This window comes from Schistocerca serialis, chromosome 6, assembly GCF_023864345.2.
Source record: "Schistocerca serialis cubense isolate TAMUIC-IGC-003099 chromosome 6, iqSchSeri2.2, whole genome shotgun sequence".
Taxonomy (NCBI): Eukaryota; Metazoa; Arthropoda; class Insecta; order Orthoptera; family Acrididae; genus Schistocerca; species Schistocerca serialis.
The window spans coordinates 255,411,599-255,437,426 of NC_064643.1; the positions used below are offsets into that span (position 1 = coordinate 255,411,599).

At 44.3% G+C, this 25,828-nt stretch overlaps 1 protein-coding gene across 1 annotated transcript in view; it reads right to left on the reverse strand.

Moving 5' to 3' along the window:
* LOC126484313 (uncharacterized) overlaps nucleotides 1-25,828 on the reverse strand; it is a 73,309-nt gene that overhangs the window by 10,887 nt on the left and 36,594 nt on the right. The window contains exon 3 of the mRNA XM_050107750.1: nucleotides 3,891-4,061. Coding sequence (XP_049963707.1) covers nucleotides 3,891-4,061 — 171 coding nt within the window. The remainder of the gene's footprint in view (nucleotides 1-3,890; nucleotides 4,062-25,828) is intronic.

The window sequence follows — 25,828 nt, forward strand, 5'->3', positions numbered from 1 at the left end:
CGTAGCAACTGATCTGTGCTAGATGTGCACGCTCGTGAGTTGGTAGCACTGGAAGAGAAACGATAAAACGTTCACCTTACACTTCTATTAATTCTGAAGTGGCTGCGCTACAACCCACCCACCCCATCACGTAAGCGGCTAATTGTACTTAGCTCCCGGCCGAATTCACCATCATCAATTAAAATTAAACACATCTTAAAATATTATTGTCTCACTAAGTATTTTTGTTTCTTACTATGCAAGAAACATACACTGGGGTAGCGATTTGCACGTATACATATGGCGGTAGTATAACGTACACAAGGTATAAAAGGCCACTGCATGGCGAAGCTGTCATTTGTACTCAGGCGAATCAAGTGAATAGGTTTCCGGCGCAATTAACGCTGCACGATTTAAATTAAAAGACTTTTGAATACGGAATGGTAGTTAGAGCTAGATGCATAGGACATTCAGTTTCGGAAATAGTTAGGGAATTCAGTATTCCGAGATCCATAATGTCCAGAGTTTGCTGAGAATACCAAATTTCAAGCATTACCTCTCACCACGGACAACGCACTGGCCGACGGCATTCACTTAACGACCGAGAGTAGTGGCGTTTGTGTAGAGCTGTCAGTGCTAACAGACAAATAACATTGCATGAAACAATCGGAAAACTCCATGTGGAACGTACGACGATCGCATCCGTTAGGACGGTGCGGCGACATTTGGCGTTAATGGGCTACAGCAACAGACGGCCGACGTGACTGTCTTTGGTAACAGCACGACATCGTCTCGAGCGCCTCTCCTGGGTTCGTGACCATATCATTTGGACCAAAGACAACAGTAAAACCGTGGCCCGGTGAAATGAGACCCCATTTCAATTGCTAAGAGCTGATGACAGGGCTCGAGTTTGGCGCTGATCCCATGAATCGATGTCCTCTAATTGTTAACAAGGCACTGTGCTAGCTGGTGGCGGCTCCATAATCGTGTGGATTGTGTTTACATAGAATGGACTGGGTCCTCTGGTCCAACTGAACCAACTGAGACCATTTGCAGCCATTCATGGACTTCATGTTCCCAAAACACGATGGAGTTTTTAAGGCTGACAGTGCTGCACGTCACCGCCCCAGATCGAATCCGCCCACCGGATTAACGACGAGGGCCGGTGTGCTGGGCAGCCTGGGTGTGGTGTTTAGGCGGTTTTCCACATCCCTCTAGGTGAATACTGGGCTGGTCCGCACGTCCCGCCTCAGTTACACGACTCACAGACATTTGACACACGTCCGCACTTTTCCATGATTTACACTAGACGCAGACAGATGGAGTACTCTGATTCCGTCCCAGGGGGTTACAGGGTGGTGGCAGGAAGGGCATCCGGCTACCCCTTTACATTAACATACCAAATCCGATTTAACAACGTCAACCCCGCGCACAATGCGGGACCAAGGCGCAAGCGATAGAAGCGATAGATAGTGCGGTACGTTACCGGACCACAATTGTTCCCAACTTGTTTGAACTACATTCGCGCGAATGATTTGCCCACCCAGATCGCCCGACGTGAATACCATCGAACATTCATAGGACAAAACAGAGAGATCAGTTCGAGCTCAAAATTCTATATTGGCCACACTTTCGGACCTATGGACGGTTATAGAGGCCGCATGCTCAATATTTCTGCAGGGGACATCCAGTGACTTGTTGAGTACATGCCACTTCGAGTTACTGCACTACACCTGGAATAGGGGATCCGACACAATATGACGAGGTATCCCATTACTTTTGGCACCTCAGTACACACTAGTACGAAGCTCTCAAAGTCAGTTTATGTTTCTGGATTCAGCTGTTAGTTGCTTTATGCATATTATTTTATAATACGGCTAAGAATCGCGGGCCGCATGAATACTCGGTTCGAACCGCATATGCGCGGGATTAGCCGAGCGGTCTAAGGCGCTGCAAAATGGTTCAAATGGCTCTGAGCACTATGGGACTCAACTTCTCAGGTCATCAGTTCCCTAGAACTTAGAACTACTTAAACGTAACTAACCTAAGGACATCACACACATCCATGCCCGAGGCAGGATTCGAACCTGCGACCGTAGCCGTCACGCGGCTCCAGACTGTAGTGCCTAGAACCGCTCGGCCACCCCGGCCGGCCAAGGCGCTGCAATCATGGACTGTGCGGCTGGTCCCGGCGGAGGTTCGAGTCCCCCCTCGGGCATGGGTGTGTGTGTTTGTCCTTAGGATAAAAGTAGTGTGTAAGCTTAGAGACTTATGACCTTAGCAGTTAAGTCCCATAAGATTTCACACACATCGAACCGCATGTGCCCCCCGGCAGCAGTTTGACAACCACCGCTTTAGACCGTCAGTGTTGACAAAATAATAAATCTGGCAGCTTAATTTACGGAGTGGTCATTGGTCCCTCCGAACACATCAAATACATCATATGCTCCTTTGTGCCATCCCGTCTCATCTCCACCTGACTATGCTGATTCCATGCAACCGACTGAGACGTACCCAGGACTGCACTGGCGTGACACATCAGCAGTGGAGGATCGCATGACAGCCGAGTGCCACCTACAGCGCTCCAAAGCGATCACCATGTTCTCTTAAGTGGGTGACTAACATCCTGTCCATTGAGCTAAGGGGGTGGACAAAAATATGGAAACACCACAAAAACAACACAGTACCTTTACTTACATGGTGTAGGAAAACCGTTGGCATTCAAAACAGCTTCTGGTCATCCGGAATGGATTAGCCGTTTATGGTCTTTGAGGGAATTTAATAACGTTCTTTAAGCAAAATGTGATAAGTTCAGGTAACAGTGATGAAGGCAGATAGCGATCACGTGTGCTTCTCTCCAAAGTGTATCACAAGGAGTCCGTAATATTGGGATCTGGTGACTGTGGTAGCTAGGAGATACGCGACAATTCATCCTCGTGCTCCCATAACAAGTCCTGGATGATGCGAGCTGAACGAATAGGAGCAGCGTCGTCTTCGAATAAAGCATTGGCATTGGGAAACAGACATTGTACTGTGGGATGGCCCTGATTAGCCACAATGGTCGTATACCCCTTGCAGCAATGTGACCTTGCAGAGTACCCAAGGGGTCCAAATCATCACCGAACCCCCGCCGCGTTTCGTTCTTGGAACACGAACTCGGCCAGAAGCTGCAAACATTATGCTATAAGACACATCCGACCAAATGGCTTTCTTTCGTCGCTCCACGTATTCCTGTTGCGGGTATTTTAATCACTGATGAGTGGTTTTGGAACTCCAGCCCGCTGTGCAATACTTGCGGAGTTCCCTTCGTTATTGGTGCTGATTGGGTTCGCAAGTGCGACATTCAGTTCTGCAGCGACATTTGCAGCTATAGTCCTCTTATTTTTCGTCACAATCCTCTTCAATGAACGTCCATCACTATCAGTCAAGAAACACTTTCGTCCACGTTGTGACATAGCCGGTGACGGATTACCGCATTCTTTGTGTGTAGTATAAATCTTTGGTGTGGTGGCTCTCGACACACCAAACATTTCGACTACCTTGGTTACGGAAGCAACCACAATACAAGCACTAACAATTTGCCCACGTTTGAATTCACTTGACAAAATACACAGAACACCGTTGTGACCACGACTGGCATTAGCAGCGAGCTGAGGACATTAAGCCGTGCCGTTCGTGCTCGTAAACAACAGCGCAACCTGCCGGCTTCGCTATCATCTGCATCTATGTTCAGTCATGGAGTCCTCGCTCTATTTCCATTTTTAGTCCAACCCCTGTATGTTCCCTATACTAAGCAGTAGACACTGACCCTTAGAGTAGACTTACTGACGTACACATCCTTGTCTATGCATTTAAACCAAACGATATTAAACATGAGATGATTCCTTCAGTGTAAAGTCGCTTCTACTTACTGGCTTTATGGGGCAGTGGGGATCAAATTCCAATATGTGTTCCACTCCCTCTGTCCACATCTGATTCTTGTCTGCCAGATGATCACAGATGTCTACTATGCTCATCTTTAGGTCCTGTGTGCACGTATGTTGCTGATCTCTGCTCTCACATTGTGTCAGGAACAAATCAAACTGGAAAAGAAATAAATGATTCATACTTCCCTATCGGTGTCACAGATAATATTTTCACATTTGATTATCCATTCCAAAAGCAAACTTTTAATTAGTAATAGAAAACATTTTGTTAATTAAAGAGCCCTGTGAAAATAAAACAAATGGAACAGGTAGATAAATAAACAACTATTACTCGTTTTCACAGAGTCCCTACTTAGAGTGTCTCTTTTATTACCTGAAGAAGCTACTACCAGCTTCTTGCACAAATCAGTTCTTAAAACTTACGTACGTATCAACGAAGTGCTCCTTATTTTATTTTACAAGAAACAAGCATTCGCATCACACAATTACGTGGTCAGTAGACATCAAATCGAATGTATTTAGTCCTAATTACAATTTGTGGTATAGTGCTGGACTGATAAGCAATAAGCACAAGTTTGAAAACAAACTACACTTAGTCTTTCTTGATAACAACTTATTGTAGATAGTATGCCTACATACAGATACAGGTACCCTGAAGCAGGAGAAGAAAGAACAATACAGAGAGAGAGGGAGAGAGACAGATAGACAGACGGACAGAGAAATGGAGAAAGAGAGAGCAAAATCCTCTGAGTGCTTCAGTTAATTAGTTTCACCAAGGCTTCATTATTATGTACGTACGATTTAAAGCTATTTATGTATACCGTTAGCGTTACAAAAAAAAATGGTTCAAATGGTTCTAAGCACTATGGGATTTAACAGCTGAGGTAATCAGTCCCCTAAACTTAGAACTACATAAACCTAACTAACCTAAGGACACCACACACATCCATGTCCAAGGCAGGATTTGAACCTGCGACCCGCGTGGTTCCTAGAATCGCTCGGCCACCGTGGCCGGCCCACATTTACACTGAAGAGCTGTGTCCTTCTTGTAAACTAGTTGTCATATTAAACAACACAGCGTAATAAAGCGAACATTATGTGTTGTTGTTGTTGTGGTGGTGGTGGTGGTAGTCTTTAGTCGAAAACTGGTCTGATGGAGCTCTCTATGCTGTGCAAGACTTTTCATCTCTGTGTAAGTACAAAAATCAACAGCCATTTGAACCTGCTGATTGCATTCAAGCGTTGGTCTCCCGCTACAATTTTTGTCCTCCCCCCTCCAAAACTTTCCGTTAACAAACTGACTATTCATTGACGCCTCAGGATGTTTCCCATCACTCGATCCCTTCTTTTACAAGTGGCTTTCAATGAGTAGTGCAGCACTTTTTTTCCCGGTCAGTTTCGGCAGAATAAATGCGTAATTTGTTGGGAGACGTCGTGAAATATTCCCGATCCAACTCCTGTAGTTTCATGAAATTCCAGTACGTGGCGGCGCTATACGTAGCCTTCACAATGTCGTCTGTAGCGGGGGTGCATTCCAAGCAAAGAGCTGTCACGGAGTTTCTTTTGGCAGAAAACCAGAGCATCGTAGATATTCGTAGAAGCTCTCAGAATGTCTATGGAGTGAACAAAATCATGGTGAGTCGTTGGGCGAGGCGTCTGACATCATCGCAACGATGTGCCGCCTGGCCGTGCATATCTATGATCCCTGCAGTGTTGGAACTGACGGAGACTCTCATTCGATGTGATCGACAGATCACATTCAAATACCTCACTGCTGAACTGGATGTCTCTGTTGGTAGTGATGACCCGCTCGTCCACCAGTTGAGGTACTCAAAGGTGTTTGCCCGCTGGGTTCGTTTCCGCCTACCAGAAAACCACAAAGAGCAACGAAGGACCATCTGTGCCGCAATTGCTTGCGCGTTGCAAAGCTGATCGTGGCAGTTGTCGAACGTCGTCACAGGCGATGAAATATAGGCGTATCACGTCGAACTGGAAACAAAATGGCAATCCATGAAGTGGCGCAACACCATCTCTCCCCCGAGCAAAAAGTACAGAACCACAGAGTCATGGCGACTGTCTTCTGGGATTCTGAAGGGGTTATCCTGTTTGATGTGCTCCCTCATGGTGCAACGATCAACTCTGAAGTGTATTGTGCTACCCTCAGAAAATTGAAGAAACGACTTCAGCGTGTTCATCGCTACAAAAGCGCAAAAGTCTGCGCACCAAAGAGGAGCTCACAAAACTTCATTGGACTGTTCTTCCTCGTCCACCCTACAGCCCGGATCTCACAGCTTTCATCTATTTGGCCCAATGAAGGGTGCACTCCGCGGGAAACAGTACTGGTGCAGCAAGGCTTTGGCACCGACGACGACCAGCACAGTGATACCATGGGTGTATACAGGCCCTCCCAGTAAGATGGGGTCAGGCCGTCGCACTGAAGCGAGGTTACATTGAAAAATAGGATTTTGTAGCCAGAAGAGGAGCAATAATATTACGTAATGGATTCCTGAATAAAACCCCTGCTTTCAAAAAAAAATTGTTGTATTGCTTATTCAACCCCCTCATAGTCGACTTGTGCCACAGATTTCTTTTTTCCGTTAATTCGTTTCAGTACCTCCTCAGATATATGTATCTAATCTTCAACATTCTTCTACAGCACCACATTGCAAAAACTTCTGTTCTCTTACTGTCCGAACTGCTCATCGTCCACGTTTTATTTCCGTACAATGCAACACTCCAGACAAATACCTTCCGAATGGCCATCATGACACTTAAATTGACTTTGTACTGTAATCTTCTTGTGAAAACCGATTTATTTTCCAAGACCGCTATGTTAACACAATTACTGGATCACTAGTTTCGGCAGTATGTATTACCATCTTCATGTCTGTAAAAAGAAAATATATCGGGGTTACAGGCTTACAGCCGACCGATGTGGCCGAGCGGTTCTAGGCGCTTCAGTCTGGCACCACGCGACCGCTACAGTCGCAGGTTCGAATCCTGCCTCGGGCATGGATGTGTGTGATGTCCTTAGGTAAGTTAGGTTTAAGTAGTTCTAAGTTCTAGGGGACTGATGACCTCAGAAGTTAAGTCCCATAGTGCTCAGATCCATTTGAACCATTTTTTACAGGCTTACAGTCATGCAAAAAAATGCAGGAGGGCATACACACAGCTCAAGGGCAAAAATTACAGACCCCTAAAACCGAGAGGTGGTAGTTATATCACAAAGCGCTTAAACACTGTGTCACATTAGGACTATACAATTTGCTGTAAAATAATAACTCTCATAAAACTCTGCTTATATGAACGGATAAAATCCGAAGTCAAAATATAATAATGAATACCTCTAATAAGTAAAATTTAAATAAAAATAAAAACGTACCATTACAATGACAAGCCAGGCGTGCTATCATAAGTTACGTGCAAGTTGAGGTACAAACAACACGAACAAGGTAGATACATGTCACATCTTGCCTCTTCGTGGTATAGGACAGAGTAATTGACGACTGGATTTAGAGTATAACGGGACAATGTAACAGGGTCATACTTTTGTTTAACATCGGAATTAACAGAATTAACATAACATCAGTGTAGTATTCACCAAGTAATCATAAAGACAAAGTTTACACAAATTGCATGTAAAGGAGCCACAGTATGCTGTTAAGTGTCACGGAATGCTGCCTATATCATCAGATAAAAATTCGAAACATTTTGTAACGTCACGATGACATAATATCTTAGCCATACGATATCGGTAATAGAATTAGCTTTGAAAGCCTACACAGTCGTCATTTACAGAATTATGCAGTATGATTTGACATTATTGGTAGGTTTTCTGAAAGCGAAGGATGACAACGATTACGTAATAGGAGACTGTGAAATAAGACGATGCAGGTTAGCAATATAAGATACAGTTCATGCACAAGGCGCTTTAATAAAATATGTGCCAGTATAAAATTACATATAAAACATACCATTCATTTTTTTTTAATTTTCATCTTTATAACAACGTGTCATCAATGTATGAGCAAGAGCGTCGGTGGTTTATAACCATTGGACACTATTTCAGAGAGCAGGTATTATGACTACTTATAAGGGAAGTTAATTGTCTCACATTTATCGGCTAGTTATGTTATACATAACTGCAGTGATACCTTACTTTCACATCTAAAATCAGTCGTCATGAACAGCAGAATACTTTTTTATTTAATATTCGTATTGTATCTCTGATTTACTCAAGGGTTTATGAATTATTGCTATTATGTTCTTCATATAGCTGCCGCTACAGGGTTGCTCAAGGAAGCATTTAACGCTTGTTAGTCATGTGCCCAAAAATAGTTAAATTATTTAGTCTCCATATCCAGGGAATATTTTTCAAGTTAATATCGCACACCTCTAATCATTCATTGATTACATTAAAACTAAATCTAGTCTAAGTTCACATTTTCAACAATGCAGAAAATTATTGCACAGTTGGAAACCTCACATCCGACTTAGCGACCTTACACTTAGTCGCCAAAAAGAAATTCTAACTCTATGGAACATCAGTTGCAGTAATATGATATTGTGAAGACTGTTTGACAGCGCCCTTTCTCACCGGAAAATACACAGTTGACGACTCATTGGGCTCCGTAACAACACTGTATTAGTAACTTCGTGTGCAAACAATGCATAAAGATTGAAAAATTTAATTGTGGCCAGATTTCAAGCTCTATATGCCTCACTCAAACAGGCCCTACATCAGTTCAGGCCCCAGGTGGTGCAATATGCTCATATTGCTGACTTTTATTTTCCGCTTCACTTTATATTCTCTGGCAGATTTGCTCTTATTTTTCAGACATTGAGTTTTTCTCTTTCAACCAGTGAAATGCGACGAAAAGCGGCTTGTCGCCGTAGGTGAAGGAATTTATTCTCCTCTAAACACGTCTTAACTAAACGTTCACAAATTTCTCTAATAAGAAAGTATCATTGGCCAGGTAGCAAGGGGTTTAAAAACAAAGTACACACAGTCTGGGCCGCGTCGATCTTTTCATCTGATAGCACTGCTTAAGTATTTTACCCACGAGGTACCACATGTTGTGTTTTTATAACTGTGGAAATCATTGGTCGAAACCGTGTTTACCTCCTAAGGGTACTGGTAAAACTAGAAAACGATTATCAACTGCAAGTTGAGTTCATCCTCAAACTGAAGCGTATTTACAGTACGGAAGCTAGTGAAGACTATTTGCCCTTGGTTTCCTTCAGCGAAGATGGCAAGCCACGTACTCAAATGATTATACAATATGAATACTTTGGGCGCTACAATTACTTTCTCGTCCTAATCTACTCATCCTTCTTTTACAACGAATAAAATTTGTACAACTGACAGAATTCGAACCTGACAATTATAGATTACATGCTCACCACTACGCTACCCTACATGGGTGCAGTGATGTTACCGACTTGTGTGGTCCGATACAAGGGGTAGTACTGTTGACAAAATAAATTTCCGCGACGTTCGAAATAATATTTACGAGGAACCTATTTAGGAAATCTTTTTCAAAGCAAATATTCGACAGTAAATTTGATTTGACTTCTGGGGCGAATAAAGTACTCTCCATCTTGTATAGCACTTCGTTTCCTCTGGTATACCAACAGATCAACGTGTCCGTTCATTTGGAGCCACTGTCTTACACAGTTCGCTATGTGCACTGGGGAACGAACAGAAAGAGGCATTATGTTAGTTAGTATTTTGCAGCAGTAATAGCTAGAAAGTAGACAGTTCAGTTCCCACAAGAGGCCGCAACCGTTTGCTGATATTCATCCGAAATTGTGACAGAAGTTTGGCCACAGCTTTGTGTCTGCTGGACATATTTGTTGTCGAATCCCTCTCCACTTGGACGATATACACTCCTGGAAATTGAAATAAGAACACCGTGAATTCATTGTCCCAGGAAGGGGAAACTTTATTGACACATTCCTGGGGTCAGATACATCATATGATCACACTGACAGAACCACAGGCACATAGACACGGGCAACAGAGCATGCACAATGTCGGAACTAGTACAGTGTATATCCACCTTTCGCAGCAATGCAGGCTGCTATTCTCCCATGGAGACGATCGTAGAGATGCTGGATGTAGTCCTGTGGAACGGCTTGCCATGCCATTTCCACCTGGCGCCTCAGTTGGACCAGCGTTCGTGCTGGACGTGCAGACCGCGTGAGACGACGCTTCATCCAGTCCCAAACATGCTCAATGGGGGACAGATCCGGAGACCTTGCTGGCCAGGGTAGTTGACTTACACCTTCTAGAGCACGTTGGGTGGCACGGGATACATGCGGACGTGCATTGTCCTGTTGGAACAGCAAGTTCCCTTGCTGGTCTAGGAATGGTAGAACGATGGGTTCTATGACGGTTTGGATGTACCGTGCACTATTCAGTGTCCCCTCGACGATCACCAGTGGTGTACGGCCAGTGTAGGAGATCGCTCCCCACACCATGATGCCGGGTGTTGGCCCTGTGTGCCTCGGTCGTATGCAGTCCTGATTGTGGCGCTCACCTGCACGGCGCCAAACACGCATACGACCATCATTGGCACCAAGGCAGAAGCGACTCTCATCGCTGAAGACGACACGTCTCCATTCGTCCCTCCATTCACGCCTGTCGCGACACCACTGGAGGCGGGCTGCACGATGTTGGGGCGTGAGCGGAACACGGCCTAACGGTGTGCGGGACCGTAGCCCAGCTTCATGGAGACGGTTGCGAATGGTCCTCGCCGATACCCCAGGAGCAACAGTGTCCCTAATTTGCTGGGAAGTGGCGGTGCGGTCCCCTACGGCACTGCGTAGGATCCTACGGTCTTGGCGTGCATCCGTGCGTCGCTGCGGTCCGGTCCCAGGTCGACGGGCACGTGCACCTTCCGCCGACCACTGGCGACAACATCGATGTACTGTGGAGACCTCACGCCCCCACGTGTTGAGCAATTCGGCGGTACGTCCACCTGGCCTCCCGCATGCCCACTATACGCCCTCGCTCAAAGTCCGTCAACTGCACATACGGTTCACGTCCACGCTGTCGCGGCATGCTACCAGTGTTAAAGACTGCGATGGAGCTCCGTATGCCACGGCAAACTGGCTGACACTGACGGCGGCGGTGCAGAAATGCTGCGCAGCTAGCGCCATTCGACGGCCAACACCGCGGTTCCTGGTGTGTCCGCTGTGCCGTGCGTGTGATCATTGCTTGTACAGCCCTCTCGCAGTGTCCGGAGCAAGTATGGTGGGTCTGACACACCGGTGTCAATGTGTTCTTCTTTCCATTTCCAGGAGTGTACATGGACCGAACCATTTAGTGCACTAGAAAATGCCTTGTCGTCCGTAAATATAACTTCATACCAGTATGAAAGCGGTTTACACTGTCCGCCAGTGCAAAGTGTAATCTGGCAGCCTTATGTTGCTCCTTCAACATATCGTTAAGGCCGATTTTAGTCCATACCTTCCTTTCTCCTTGAGATGATAACGTATAGTTCATCTGCTGACGCTTAGCTGTAGGATGTTTCTAATTTCTGGGCTAGTCCTGAAAGGGTCTTCATCGCTACAGTGAAGGACATTAATGCCTTGATCCTCAGTGGTAGGCTGTGCACGTCCATAGCGAGGTCCGGGGTGCCGGCCAGGTGTGGATGGTTTTTAAGAAGGTTTTCCATCTGCCTCGGTGAATGCGATCTGGTTCCCCTTATTCCGCCTCAGTTACACCATGTCGGCAATTGCTGTGCAAACACTGTCTCCACGTATGTGTACACCATAATTACTCTACCACTCAAACATGTGTGGTCACAGTCGTCTGGTGTGCGACGTTCCCGGGAAGGGTGAGGGGGGGGAGGGGGGGGGCAGTGTCCACTGGAGGCCCGAACTGCACAATAAACCTGGGTTCGGAGTGGGGCGGCGGTGGGGTGGGTGCTGTGGCCTTGTGTGGGGTTGTGAACCACTGAAGGCTACGGTGGGACGAAATCTCTCCGTCGTGTCTTGGTCCCTGGTTCAATACACAAGACACACACATAAATAAAAAGTCAATATGATGATGAAAAATGACATGGCAAATAATTAGAAATAAAAAACTTACATTTAAACAAATTAAGTGAATAAAAATAACACTGTGCTACCCCACTCGGTATTCGTGTTGTGTTATTTTGCGTGTGTGTGTGTGTGTGTGTGTGTGAGAGAGAGAGAGAGAGAGAGAGAGAGAGAGAGAGAGAGTTTGTTGGTTTCAGTGTGGTTATCACGTATGGTGAAATACAAAATAAAAGTGATAGACCCATGATTCGAGATCCAAACACAGCAAGAAAGAATGCCGGACAAGGAGTGGGAAATGAACTGACATATTTTATGGCCAGTTTGCGCTGGCGAACGTTTCATGCATGGCATTGAGCGCTCTGAGTGGAGGAAACTAGCTACAACGCGTGAAATGTCAACTATTTTAATCAGACTATATAATTTTAATCAGACTATATATATTTCTCATCTAAATTATTCGTGTGCCTCCCAGAGCCCCGCTTCCTGGAGAATAGCTGCAGGCAAGCCCTAAATTAATTTGTTGGATGGACACATACCGAGAGAATGCAAAATAGCTGCATGAGTTTCTCAGATGTATTCCCGTTTCTGTGACTAGGTCAAGAAGCTCAATTACAGAAAGAAATATCGTTTTCGACCACTATGGCAACCAACACCACAAATTAAGAACGGCAGAGTTTTTTCAGGCAGGCCGCCTATACAGATGCCGTTCGATTGTTTTATTTCTGGCTCAAGTGTACTACAAACTGACATGGACGTTTGCTGTGTACTGCTTCGTAGAAAACGGTAAGGAGGAGCGGACTAGTGAGTGGTGCAGCGAGTGTCAACGTAGGAAAAACGGACAGGAACAGAAATGATTAGCGAACACGTAAACACAGTAAACAGAACTTTTACTCAACTTGTAGCTTTCTGCAAGCATTGCGAAGAAACTTTGCAAAAGAATAAACAGAAACAAAGTCCAGCTATTACAGTTAACCTGTGTGCAGTGTGAGGCTCTCGCTACAAATGCAAGAGTGAACTGTCGAAGGCTGGATGAGGCTGAAGAATGTCGAAGACCGACTGAGACAGGGCCATGGATCTGCCGCAGACCATAGTACACTGCGGCGTCGGAGGGTGCTCGTAGTCGGAGCCGCTGAATGTGTGGCTACCAGGCGCTCGTCGTTGGATCCGTCGGGACCACACGCGACAGCTATCGGCATCTGTCGGAAACGTACGTTTCCATTGTCAACTGTGAGACGCCGGTGAGGGTGTTATCGATCCGTGATACCATACATTCAACAGCCGCCTTTCGACTTTTGAACTAATTAACCACCTTTGTTATGTCTAAATGTCGTCTACTCTGGTATGTAAAGAAGTATTTAGTCAGAGACGCTAATGCTAGTATGTCCGTCTGCCAACGACATACTGAAAGAATCGCAAACTATTCTGATTGCTGTCTGCAGCAATGATTTTCTTTAAGTGATGTGTCAGTTGTCAGTTCCCTGAAAAAAATACAGCCATTTCCTCCCTATTGTCATTCAATCCAAGCTTGTGCTCCGTCACTGATCATCTCATTCCCAGCAAGATGTACAGGGTGATTATAATTAAACTTTCGAAACGCTGTAGAAATAACACCACTGGTCAGAAGGACGTCAAATTGCAACGGAATGTTATCGGACAAGGGGGAAACGTATGGTCAAATTCGCCATCATCAGCATCGTAAGCTTCAGAATCCTGAAAAATCAGAGACGTGAAAATGAACTACATTCAAGTCAAGTAACCCGTTTTCCTTTGGAGACCTCCAAAGTTTACAATAGCATCTCCTATTTTTCTGTTTAATTCATTTCATCAGCATGTTATATGGGATAATTCTTGTATCTTCTGGTAGACATTTGAGTGGATAATCTGTCAGACCTGCGACACTTTAGGGATCTATTGCATAATACTGGTCTCACCTGTTACGACGTATCTGCGATGACAAAGTCCCGGAGGAATTAAAGGATCCTACGACAGCTATTGTAAGCAAGCAGGGTTCAGATTCAGCTATCTATTATTATTATTATTATTATTATTATTATTATTATTATTATTCTCTCTTATTTTTGTCACTACACCATAATGACTGCATCTCACATCTTTGGTCGGTGAACATAAAAATACCATGCGGGAATTGCAAGTGTTCATCATATCCCTTGTTGTTAACGTGTGTCAAGAGTGCTGTGTTTATTTAATATATTACTCAGATAAAACATCAGTATTCCACTAAAATACTTTACAGGACGCAAATATTTACGTTACAATAACTTTAGACAGACGTGTTTTAACTTTCAGTGATATCCTCAACACGATCAACGTAAAAATTAAAAAAAAAAAAAACACACGTCATGATCTCCTACAACCACATGGCACAGTAAGTAACAGCTAAAATGCACTAGATTCTTAGACGTACCTCAGTATACAGCTAGATGTCTGTCTTGCAATAGCATCGATGGTTTCACGCGAAAGAACTGGTACTTCAAAATAAAATTTGAAAAATAGAGGTTTGAGGCAGAAGCCACAGTTGCTCAAAGGATTAAGATAGCTCAGGATGGCTACTCATAGGTATTTCACAGAAGTTACTGTTTTCAGTGATTTGTCGTCAGTATTACAATCAAATATTAGTGAATCTCTTCACCCATTTATGCGTCTTAAGTTATATGTATTTGGTTGAACTCCGATGTCATTGTAATACAGTAAAGTTTTACAATTACGCCAAGGCAGTTATACCGCTGCTAAGCCGGTGAAGCTGTACCGCAACCTCCCACAACAACAAAAATGTATTTGCGTTCAGGGTCAACTGTCAGTTGCTGCACCAATTCGTCGATGCCCTGCAGCTCTTCCGGCATTTCGCTGCAGTCCTCTGCCGTTGCTATATTCCTGTAGAAAACAGCATCATCCGCTAATAGCCTTAAGGAGTTTCCAACGTTAACAACTACACTGATGTATCAAGAGTGTGTCGAGAATACCAAGTACGTCTCACCACGGACAATCCAGTGGCCGACGGCGTTCACTTACCGACCGAGATCAGCGGCGCTTGCGTAGGAAATTTCAGTGCTAATAGACATGCTACACTGCGTGAAATAAACGCAGAAGTCAGCGTGGGACGTACGACGAATGTATCCGTTTGGATAGTGCTGCGAAATTTGGTGTTAAAGGGCTACGGCAGTAGACGAGCGATGCGAATGCTTTTGCTAACAGCTCGATATCGCCTGCAGCTTTTCTCCTGGTATCGTGGCCGAATCGATTGGCCCCTAGACGACTGGGAAACCGTGATCTGGTCAGATGAGTCGCTATGACCTAGTAGATAGTTCGGAAGTTCCATGCGGCTTTTGCGGATGATGCTGTAGTATACAGAGAAGTTGCAGCATTAGAAAATTGCAGCGAAATGCAGGACGATCGGCAGCGGATAGGCACTTGGTGCAGGGAGTGGCAATTGCCCCTTAACATATACAAATGTAATGTATTGCGAATACATAGAAAGAAGGATCTTTTATTTTATGATTATATGATAGCGGAACAAACACTGGTAGCAGTTACTTCTGTAAAATATCTGGGAGTATGCGTACGGAACGATTTGAAGTGGAATGATCATATAAAATTAATTGTTGGTAAGGCGGTTGCCAGGTTGAGATTCATTGGGAGAGTCCTTAGAAAAAGGAGGTGGCTTACAAAACACTCGTTCCACCTATATTTGAGTATTGCTCATCAGTGTGGGATCCGTACCAGGTCGGGTTGACAGAGGAGATAGAGAAGATCCAAAGAAGAGCAACGCGTTTCGTCACAGGGTTATTAGGTAAGCGTGATAGCGTTACGGAGATGTTTAGCAAATTCAAGTGGCAGACTCTGCAAGAGAGGCGCTCTGCATCGCGGTGTAGCTTCCTGTCCAGGTTTTGAGAGGGTGTGTTTCTGGATGAGGTACCGAATATATTGCTTCCCCCTACTTATACCTCCCGAGGAGATCACGAATGTAAAATCAGAGAGATTCGAGCGCGCACGGAGGCTTTCCGGCAGTCGTTCTTCCCGCGTACCATACGCGACTGGAACAGGAAAGGGAGGTAATGACAGTGGCACGCAAAGTGCCCTCCGCCACACACCGTTGGGTGGCTTGCGGAGTGTAAATGTAGATGTAGATTTCTGTTGGTAAGAGCTGATGGAAGGTTTCGAGTGTGGCACAGACCACATGAAGCCATGAATCCAAGTTGTAAAAAGGCACTGAGCAAGCTGATGGTGGTTCCATAGCGGTGTGAGCTGTGTTTATATGGAATGCAGCTGCTCCTCCAGTCCAGCTATCCTATCGCAAATTTATGGGACATCATCGAGACGTCAGTTCGTGCAAAAAATCCTGCACTGACAACCTTTTTGCAATTATGGACGGCTACTGAGGCAGCATGTTCCTGCAGGGGACTTCCAACCACATATTGACTCCATGCCACATCGAGCTGGTACCCTACGTCAGGCAAAAGGATGTCCAACACGATATTAAAAGGTATCCCATGACTTTTGTTACCTCAGTGTAATTATGCTAATCCCAAAAGTTTCTTTACATCTTGCGATAATGTTCCGTTAAGCACGAAGCGTTACATGCTATCGGCAAGGGAGTCCTACATCCAATCAGAAATAAGGCCAGATACTAGATAGACTATGTGAACAAAAGTATCCGGACATTTGGCTCAAAATGACTTACAAGTTCGTGGCGCCCTCCATCGGTAATGCTGGAATTTAGCACGGTGGTGGCCCACCCTTAGCCTTGATGACACCTTCCACTCTCCCAGGCATACGTTCAGTAAGGTACTGGAAGGTTTCTTGGGAAATGGCAGCCCATTCTTCACGGAGTGCTGCACTGAGGAGACGCATCGATGTCGGTGAGGCCTGGCACGATGTCGGCGTTCCAAAACATCCCAAAGGTGTTCCATAGGATTCAGGTCAGGACTCTGTGCAGGTCAGTCCATTACAGAGCTGTTATTGTTGTGTAACCACTTCACCACAGGCCATGCATTATGAACAGGTGCTCGATCGTGTTGAAAGATGCAATCGCCATCCCGGTCTTGGATTGGGATGGAAGAAGGTGCTTAAAACATCAATATAGGCCTATGCTGTGATAGTGCCACGCAAAACAACAAGGGGTATAAGCCCCCTCCATGAAAAACACGACAACACCATACCACCACCACCGCCTCCGAACTTTACTGTTGGCACTGCACACGCTGGCATATGACGTTTACCGGGCATTCTCCATACCCACTCCCTGTCATCGGATCGCCACATTGTCTGCCGTGATTCGCCACTCCACGCAACGTTTTTCCACTGTTCAATCGTCCATTGTTTACGCTCCTTACACCAAGAGAGGTCTCGTTTGACTTACGAGCAGCCGCTCGACCATGAAATCCAAGTCTTCTCGCCTACCGCCTAACTGTCACAGTACTTTCAGTGGATCCAGATGCAGATTGGAATTCCAGTGTGATGGTCTGGATAGATGTCTGCCTATTATACATTACGACCCTCTTCAATTGTTGGCGGTGTCTCTCAGTCAAAGACGAAGTCACTCTGTAAGCTTTTGTGTTGTACGTGTCCCTTCACGTTTCCACTTCACTAACACAGTGGAAACAGTGGACCTAGGGATGTTTAGGAGTGTAGAAATTTCGCTTACAGACGTACGACACAAGTGACACCCAATAACCTGACCACGTTCGAAGTACGTGATTTCCGCGGAGCTCCCCATTCTGCCCTCTCGCGATTTTTAATGACTGCTGAGGTCGCTGATATGGAGTACCTGGCAGTAGGTGGCACCACAATGCACCTAATATGAAAAACGTATATTTTTGAGAGTTTCTGGATACTTTTGATCACATAATGTAAGTTTGTACTCTGTTAATCGAGCGACAGTGTGGAACTGTATCGAATGCCTTCCGGAACTCAAGGAACACGATATCAATCTGTACGCCTTTATTTACGTCACCCTAGACTTCAAGGACGAACAGAGTGACCTATTGGTTCGCAGGTTGATTTGGGGAACAGGACCAAACAGCGAGGTGATCGGTCCCATCGGATTAGGGAAGGATGGCGAAGGAAGCCGGTCGTGCCCTTTCAAAGGGACCATACCTGCATTGGCGTGAAGCGATTAGGGAAATCACGGAAACCTAAACCAGGGTGGCCGGACGCGGGTTTGTACCGTTGTCCTCCCGAATGCGACTTCAGAGTGCTAACCACTGCCCCATATCGCTCGACAAAGCGACCTGTATTGCGCAAGATCTATCTTCCGGAGCCAATTGTTGTTGTTTTTTATAGAGTAGATTTCGTTCTCCAGTAACGGCGTAATGCGTGGTCATACAAATTTTCCATAAGTCTACACCAGCTGACGTCAGCGATGCACACTGAGGTGGCAATAGTCAGGGGATACCCCAAAGTATCGTGTCGGACCTCCTTTTTCCTGATGTAGTGCAGCAACTTGACGTGGCATGGACTCACCAAGTCTGCGGAAGACCCTGCAGAAATACTGAGCCATGCTGCCCCCACAGCCGTCCATAATTGCAAAAGTGTTGCCAGTGCAGAATTTTGTGCACAAACTAATCTCTCGATTATGTCCCATAAATCTTCGATGGGTTTCACGTCGGCCAATCTGAGTGGCCAAATGGTTCGCTAGAATTGTCCAGGATGTTCTTCAAAGCAATCGCAAACAACTGTGTCCTAGTGAAACTTCCATCGCTGTTTGGGAACATGAAATCTATGAACGGCTGCAAATGGTCTCCAACTAGCCGAACATAACTATTTCCAGTCAATGGTCGTTTCAGTTTGATCAGAGGACCGAGTCCATTCCACGTAAACGCAGCCCACACGAATATGGAGCCTCCATCAGCTTGCACAGTGACTTGTTGACGGGTCCGTGGCTTCGTGGGGTCAGTGCCACACTCGAACCCATCCAACAGCTTCTACCAACCGAAATCGGGACTCATTTGACCATGCCACGGTTCTCCAGTTATCTTGGATCCAACCGATATGGTCACAAGCAACAGAGATGCGCTGCAGACAATGTCGCCGTTAAGCGAAGGCCATCGGCCACTGCGTTGCCCCTGGTGAGAAGTAACGCCTGAGGTTTGATGTTGTCGTCACATTCTTGACACTGTTGATCTCGAAATGTTGAATTGCCTAACGGTTTCCGAAACGGAATGTCTCATACGTCTAGTTCCAATTACCCTTCCGCGTTCAAAATATGTTAATTTCCATTATGAGACCATAATCAACTCGAAGACCTTTCACACGAATCACCTGAGTGCAAATGGCAGCCCCGCCAGTGCACCGCCCTTTTATACCTTGTGCACGCGATACTACCGCTATCTGTTACGTGCATATCGCTATCGCATACCTTTTGTCTCCTCAGAGTAGGCCTATAGGCGCATCAGTGACTGTGAAAGTTCGAATGGGGCGAACTCAAACAACCAAATGGTTGAGGCAAATGGTCGCGATAACCAGAAAGTCCAGGTCTGAGTCGCAGCTCGGTACAAATTTTCAGTTGCGACTACAGGTTTATTATATTGTAGGCTGAGCTAAGCACTGACATCATGTCACTGCGTCTTCATTCATTTGATCCCTATAAAAGTATTAATTTCATTCCATGGCATTTAATTCATTTCAACACAATGTACTGACTACCTGGCAAAGAGTCGACGTGCCACTGTGCAGCGCGAGTTTACGCGCCTTGCAGTCCTGTTGAATGTACTTGCAACTGCATCCGGTTTTTGACGTGGGTCCCTTGTTGCCTTGATTACCCATACGTCTTTGACTTCCCTGTATGAAGTCATCCAAATGTTGTCTCTGGTTTATATTGTAATGGAGAACATCATCACGGTGCACCTTAACTTCTTGCTGATTGACACACGCTGTCTTTTCCTATTCCTTCAAGTGCCTCGGGTTGCGCGGCCGGTCCCATGCGGCGCTATAGCCTCGCTGATCTCATGCCGTGTGATGTCCTGCTTGCTGCAGATGACTGAGTAGCCTCTGACAACTTTCTCCAACAGTTTCATTCGTTTCCACTGAGTAATGAGTATGTTACGGCACTTTATCTGTCTCGTCCTTACGTTTAGCAGAGCAGTGTTCTTTGCAGTCTGTATGGAGGAGAGCCACTGATACTAACTATTGATCCTAGTGGTATGACTTCTTCATGTATTTCAGGCAATGTAGCGCGGGTGGTCTGAGTGCTCATGTTTACACATTTTTCGCAAGTTCTTCAGAGAGATCAAAGTTCATTAGGAGCTCCACTGTCTTCCTGCCAATTGCCGACGTGGGATATCAGAAGAGACCTACGTTTAACACGCTAATACACAGAGCCAGGACTACTTTGGACAAAGACCACTTCGGCTCTGGGTTTAATCAGCTGACAACGCCGTTCAGAAACAATGAATATTCAGTCCGTGACATAGAGAAACCAATGTAAACACCAGATTCTCTAAGTTGACACTATCATTTGAATTTAAACTTTAAAAGACATTTCAAAAAATATCCACGTGAGTAGCAATGTTTCGCAAAAGCAACTGAATAAGAGCCGGTATTACGAAGCCTTTCCAAACCCTCAAGTGCCTCAGTGTCGTGACAGAAGTTTATAATGAGTTACAGTTCTTAAATTTCTATCAGAGACAGATGACGATTTACAGAAGGGTGCTGAACGCTGCAAAAAATTCATTAATGGCTAAATAATATAAAAAAACAGAGAATAAAATTAAATCTCTCTGGGGTGACGTTAACAGGAAGCATGGAGAGGCAAACAGAAACATGGTAACATACAGGATGTGAAACTAAATACCTTTCAGCCGTCTAGTTTCCAAATTTATTTAATGTGGCTACCAGTTTCAGCGTTTTACTGCGCAATCTTCAGGCACCTACCGACGTGTAGGAAGATTCTACCTCAGTTGTGATCGAATCAGGGGCCACCAATAATGCTGTTAGTAGATTTCTACTTGCTACAGCGATCACTTCAACCATCATCTGCCGGCAGATGATGGTTGAAGTGATTGTAGCAAGTAGAAATATACTAATACCAGTACTGGTTTTGATCACAACCGAGATAGAATCTTCCTACACGTCGGTCAGGGTCCTGAATATGGCGCAGTAAAACGCTGAAACTGGTAGCCACATTAAATAAATTTGGAAACTAGACGGCTGAAAGGTGTTTAGTTTCACATCCTGTATCGAACAGCGGAGTCCCACAACCATCTCTAAGAAGATAAACATACAGAGACAGTAACATACCGTTAATGGAGTGGATAAAGTAACAAACGATCCATATCACCTAGGAAAATATGTGAATGAGCATTTTTAAAATATAGCAGATAAAATACAAAAAAATCCCAAAAACAAATATAACATCCGTAAATAACTATGCACTAATACGATCATGTTATTACCGATCATGGAGGATGAAATCAGTTAAATTGTACAAGGTTTAAAAATGAAAATTCACTAGACTTCGATAAAGTACCATTATGGGTGCAGAAACGATGCTTTGTTAATAAACACAGGAAAATGTCTAGAGTGTTATAAATAGGTAAGAGTTGTGTCTTTGCTAGAGAAAGGTAACGGATAGGGCAGACATTCTCAGAAATAATAGAATCGATTATGAAAGAAGATTAACGAATTACTTGAATAAATACAACCTTGTAAATGAATCGTAGTTTTCGTTACATAGTGGTAAAAGTACAGAGTCAGCCTTAGTAGAATTCACAAAAGGGGTTCTTGATGCTCTTGACAGTGCTCTTGACAAATGGCTCTGAGTACCATGGGACTTAACATCTGAGGTCATCAGTCCCGTAGAACTTAGAACTACTTAAACGTAACTAACCTAAGGACATCACACACATCCATGCCCGAGGCAGGATTCGAACCTGCGACCGTATCGGTCACGCGGTGCCAGACTGAAGCGCCTATAATCGCACGGCCACACCGGCCGGCAGTGCTCTTGACAAAGCTGGCTATAAGATTCTACTAAATAAACTAGAATCATTAGGAATAAGAGGTGTAGTTAATGACTGATGCCAATTATACCTTAAAGGTAGGTTACAATGAGTATAGGTAACATAAACCTTAAATAAGAATAAACTGTTAGTGAATCACTTGTCAGAAACAAAATACGAGAGTTGGAACTTAAATAGTGGCAACCATTTATTCACAACCGATACAAAAGAGTTACATATTTGTACCTGTTACTGTCCTTCAAAGCAGTCACCAGCGTTGTGTGGAAGCCGTTGCAGCGATGTGGAGGGCGTAGTATACCGTTAGCAGTGTCTGTTCTGTTAATGGTGCGCATGGAGCGGTCTAAAGTTATGGTGGTTCTCGTGTAAAACTGTGATGGTGTTATCCTAACGCATTACATTCCTCCACGGCAGATCGTCAATGCTCAGTATTACTGTTCGTTTTTGGAGCGAACAGCTTTGCGAAAGAAGCGGCGACACTTTCTGCGCAACCCACCCATCATTTTGCCCGACAATGCACGGGCACATACAGCGCAAGCTGTGACTGCTCTGTTCGGTCGATATGGACTGGGAAGTACTGTACCGTCCACTATACTCCCCAGACTTAAGTTCTTGTGCCTTTGATTTGATTCCGAAGATGAAGGAACCACTTCGTGGCATTCGCTTCAGAACTGTTCCAGAGATTCGACAGGCAGTAGACCTCTCCATTCGCACCATCAACAGAACAGGCTCTGCTAACGGTACGCTACGCCTTCCACATCGCTGGCAACGGGTTCTACACAACGCTGGTGACTACTTTGAAGGACAGTAACAGGTGCAAACACGTACCTCTTTTGCCTCGGTTATGAATAAATACTTGACACTATTTAAGTTCCCACGCTCGTATATTGATATTGGAGTTCTTTGGCGTCGCATATGAAGACCAATACTGTTCCTGGAATACATCAATGACTTTCCCAATAGTGTTACGCGTGGAGAAAAAATAATCTTCGCCGATAACATCAACATTATATTCGCTGAGAAAACAAGAAAACTCATTGTAGAGAAAACAAATCAACCTCTCAAGGAAGTTTACAATTGGTCAGTATAACATAATGTGACAGTCAACATACAGAGGAAAAATGTCACGAAAATCAGTTTGAACAGGAAAAATGGCACTGTTAAATCAAAATAGTATAGACGGCATTTTTGTAGATTGTGTTAAACACACAAAACTTGTAGAAATGAATACCGATTCTCAGTTGAACTGGAGAGAACACAGGGAGATGCTTGGAAACGAAACGATATCAGCATGTTATGTCTGCAGATTCCTGTCATCACTGTGTAAAGAGCCAGTATCTTTTAGTTACATACTATTAACATGTACAGTCAGTTCTTTGCTACAGAATTCTTTTCTGGGGCACAAATATGCAAAATATAAACACAGATTTCAAACTACATTAAAATACCATAATAAGAACAACAAAAAACTAGCAGACGTAGTGGAGCAGATTGTAAATAACTGTTCAGAGCACTGGGGATGTTTAATAACTATGTGAGTACATTTACCAAATACTTATGCTCATCAAAAATAACGTTGAAAATTTCTGCACAAACAGCTCTGACTATGACTAAGGAATGAAATCTAGAGTGAACTAACATTTACCAAAAATAGAATAAACATAGAATCCAAAACAACATTTTCTACCAAAGAATAAAAATGTACAAACTGCTCAATGAAATTAAGATATTATTGAAAGGAAATTACTTAAATGGCTGTTAAAAGTATCTTTTATGAAGAATATTCTAGACAGTAAGGATTAGTTAGACAGAACAGAGTACAGGTTTGGTAAAGAGTGTGTCGCAAGTAAATAATAACAATAATGACAATACTAACAAAGCATCTACCATTTCACATAACATTTTCACATTATCTTTTTCCTTCTTTTCTCTTTTCTTTGTTTAGTGGAAAACTTACTCCAAAAGCAATGCAATGAATGGTACTAAAAGCTTATTCTCTTCCTGAGCTCAACATCTTACTCATAGAGATACAGATTTAGTTTTACAGTTAACAAACGGGAAGTTGCAGAAGACAAAATTGTGCTGATGCTAGTTGATGGTGTGGGTAGTGTGTAGTGTGTACAGTGTCTGGTAGTGATAAACGAGTGAAGAGTGTAGCAGCGGCCGTGTTCGTTATGAAGTTATTTCTTTGCAAGACAGTAATGTACAATGCGAATAAACCGAATGAGGTAGCATTTTTTAAAACAGACTAGTTTTGTATTCGGAAGGCTGGAGGCTCCATTCTCCATCGAGCCATTCTGATTTACGTTGTCTGTGGTTTCCCTAAATTACAATAAGGCCACGGCCAACTAAGTGTCTCGACTTCGTTAAACTAGACCTGTTTGCATGTAAATTCCTGTACATATAAATTATGCAGTTTTCATTGTTCTTAAATTGTAACACAATGACGTGAGCAATACTCTTGTAAAAGTGAATGAAACTACTGTTACTACTACTGCTACATTAGGTCAGTTCTGTCAAGGAAATCAAGGTGTGATGCGGTTCAACCAAGCCAGGAAGGCCAACACATAGGGAGGCTACCATTTCGCAGTGCAACAACAAGTAAGTACAGATATCTGAAAAATCAGCTGTGGCCGAACACAGTCTAATAAACAAACACAGTGTCACATTCGAACAGACAGAATTCTAGGTCATGCTTCGAAATATTGGGACTCTGCGACTAGAGGACCAGTGGAAATCGGTGTCATGACAACTTCAATAGGGACACATGTTAAGCATGTAGCAAGGCTTGGAGGCGTACGCTTGGCAAAGGAAGATCAAAGAAGAAAATCTCACATAGTTTACTGACCGATATACGTGGCGGCGCAACAAACGACGATGGGTAACAAACACAATCGTAATGTATAAACGCGGAGGGCGATATCTCAGCTTACGACATCTCTGAAACGTCATCATGACGCAATGTAGAAAATCAGATGCCTTCCTCTGAGCATGGCAGTGAGATCCTCTCCAGCTTCACAATAGCCAGTCGTAGCTCTTAACGATGATCGAGCTTGAGATTTTATCCGACTTTGAAGCAGAAACTTAACCGAGGACTTTTTATCCAGTGAACATTGTTTACAAATATTTATAGTAAAAAGCATAATTTACAGCATGACATAATCACTAATAAATTACTGAAGTACGTGAGTCAATGTGTTTGTTTTTGTCCCAAACGGATACAGTGCCTCCTCCTGAACCTTGTTCTTGGTAGTCAGCTCTGAAGATTATCGGAGGAGTAGAACGCGTAACAGATGAAGTGTTCAAGAAACGCCCATGTGAAATTCTCCCATTTTTTTCATGGGTGCTTACAACTCTACGCAAATACATACTCCTTTTCTGGCTGTTCCTTTATGATTCGCCAGCTAATGTTACGCCAGCGAATTCATTAAACCAACAACCAGACATCAGTCCACTCAGACTTGCAACGCTGGTGGTATTTCGTTTAAACAGGGGGATAAATAGGAATTCCTCGTTCATGGGGAACAACTGCAAGCCCCAATCCCTTGCACGGAGGAGGCTCATCGGGTTACCCAGACCTTCCAGTCTGGGAAGAAGCATTGATGCCCTCACTGTAGCGCACGTGCGGGCCAGAACGTCTAAGAGCATCATAGACCTGTAATTTCTCAATCTCGTGCGGCTAGAAACCGCCTGTCCCTCTAAGAAGAAAAGTAATCGCTGATAGCATGAAGGGTGTGACGCGAATATTTAGTAGGCTAGAGTCTCGCTCGTTATCGGAATTAACCCACAATTCGTTCCATCTACTGAAAACGGCCATGCACCACCCTCTAGCGAATCAAGAAAGAGCTACCAATCTGACAGTCCTTCCGGTGTCCGGGCCCGGTGAGATTTCCAAATTAA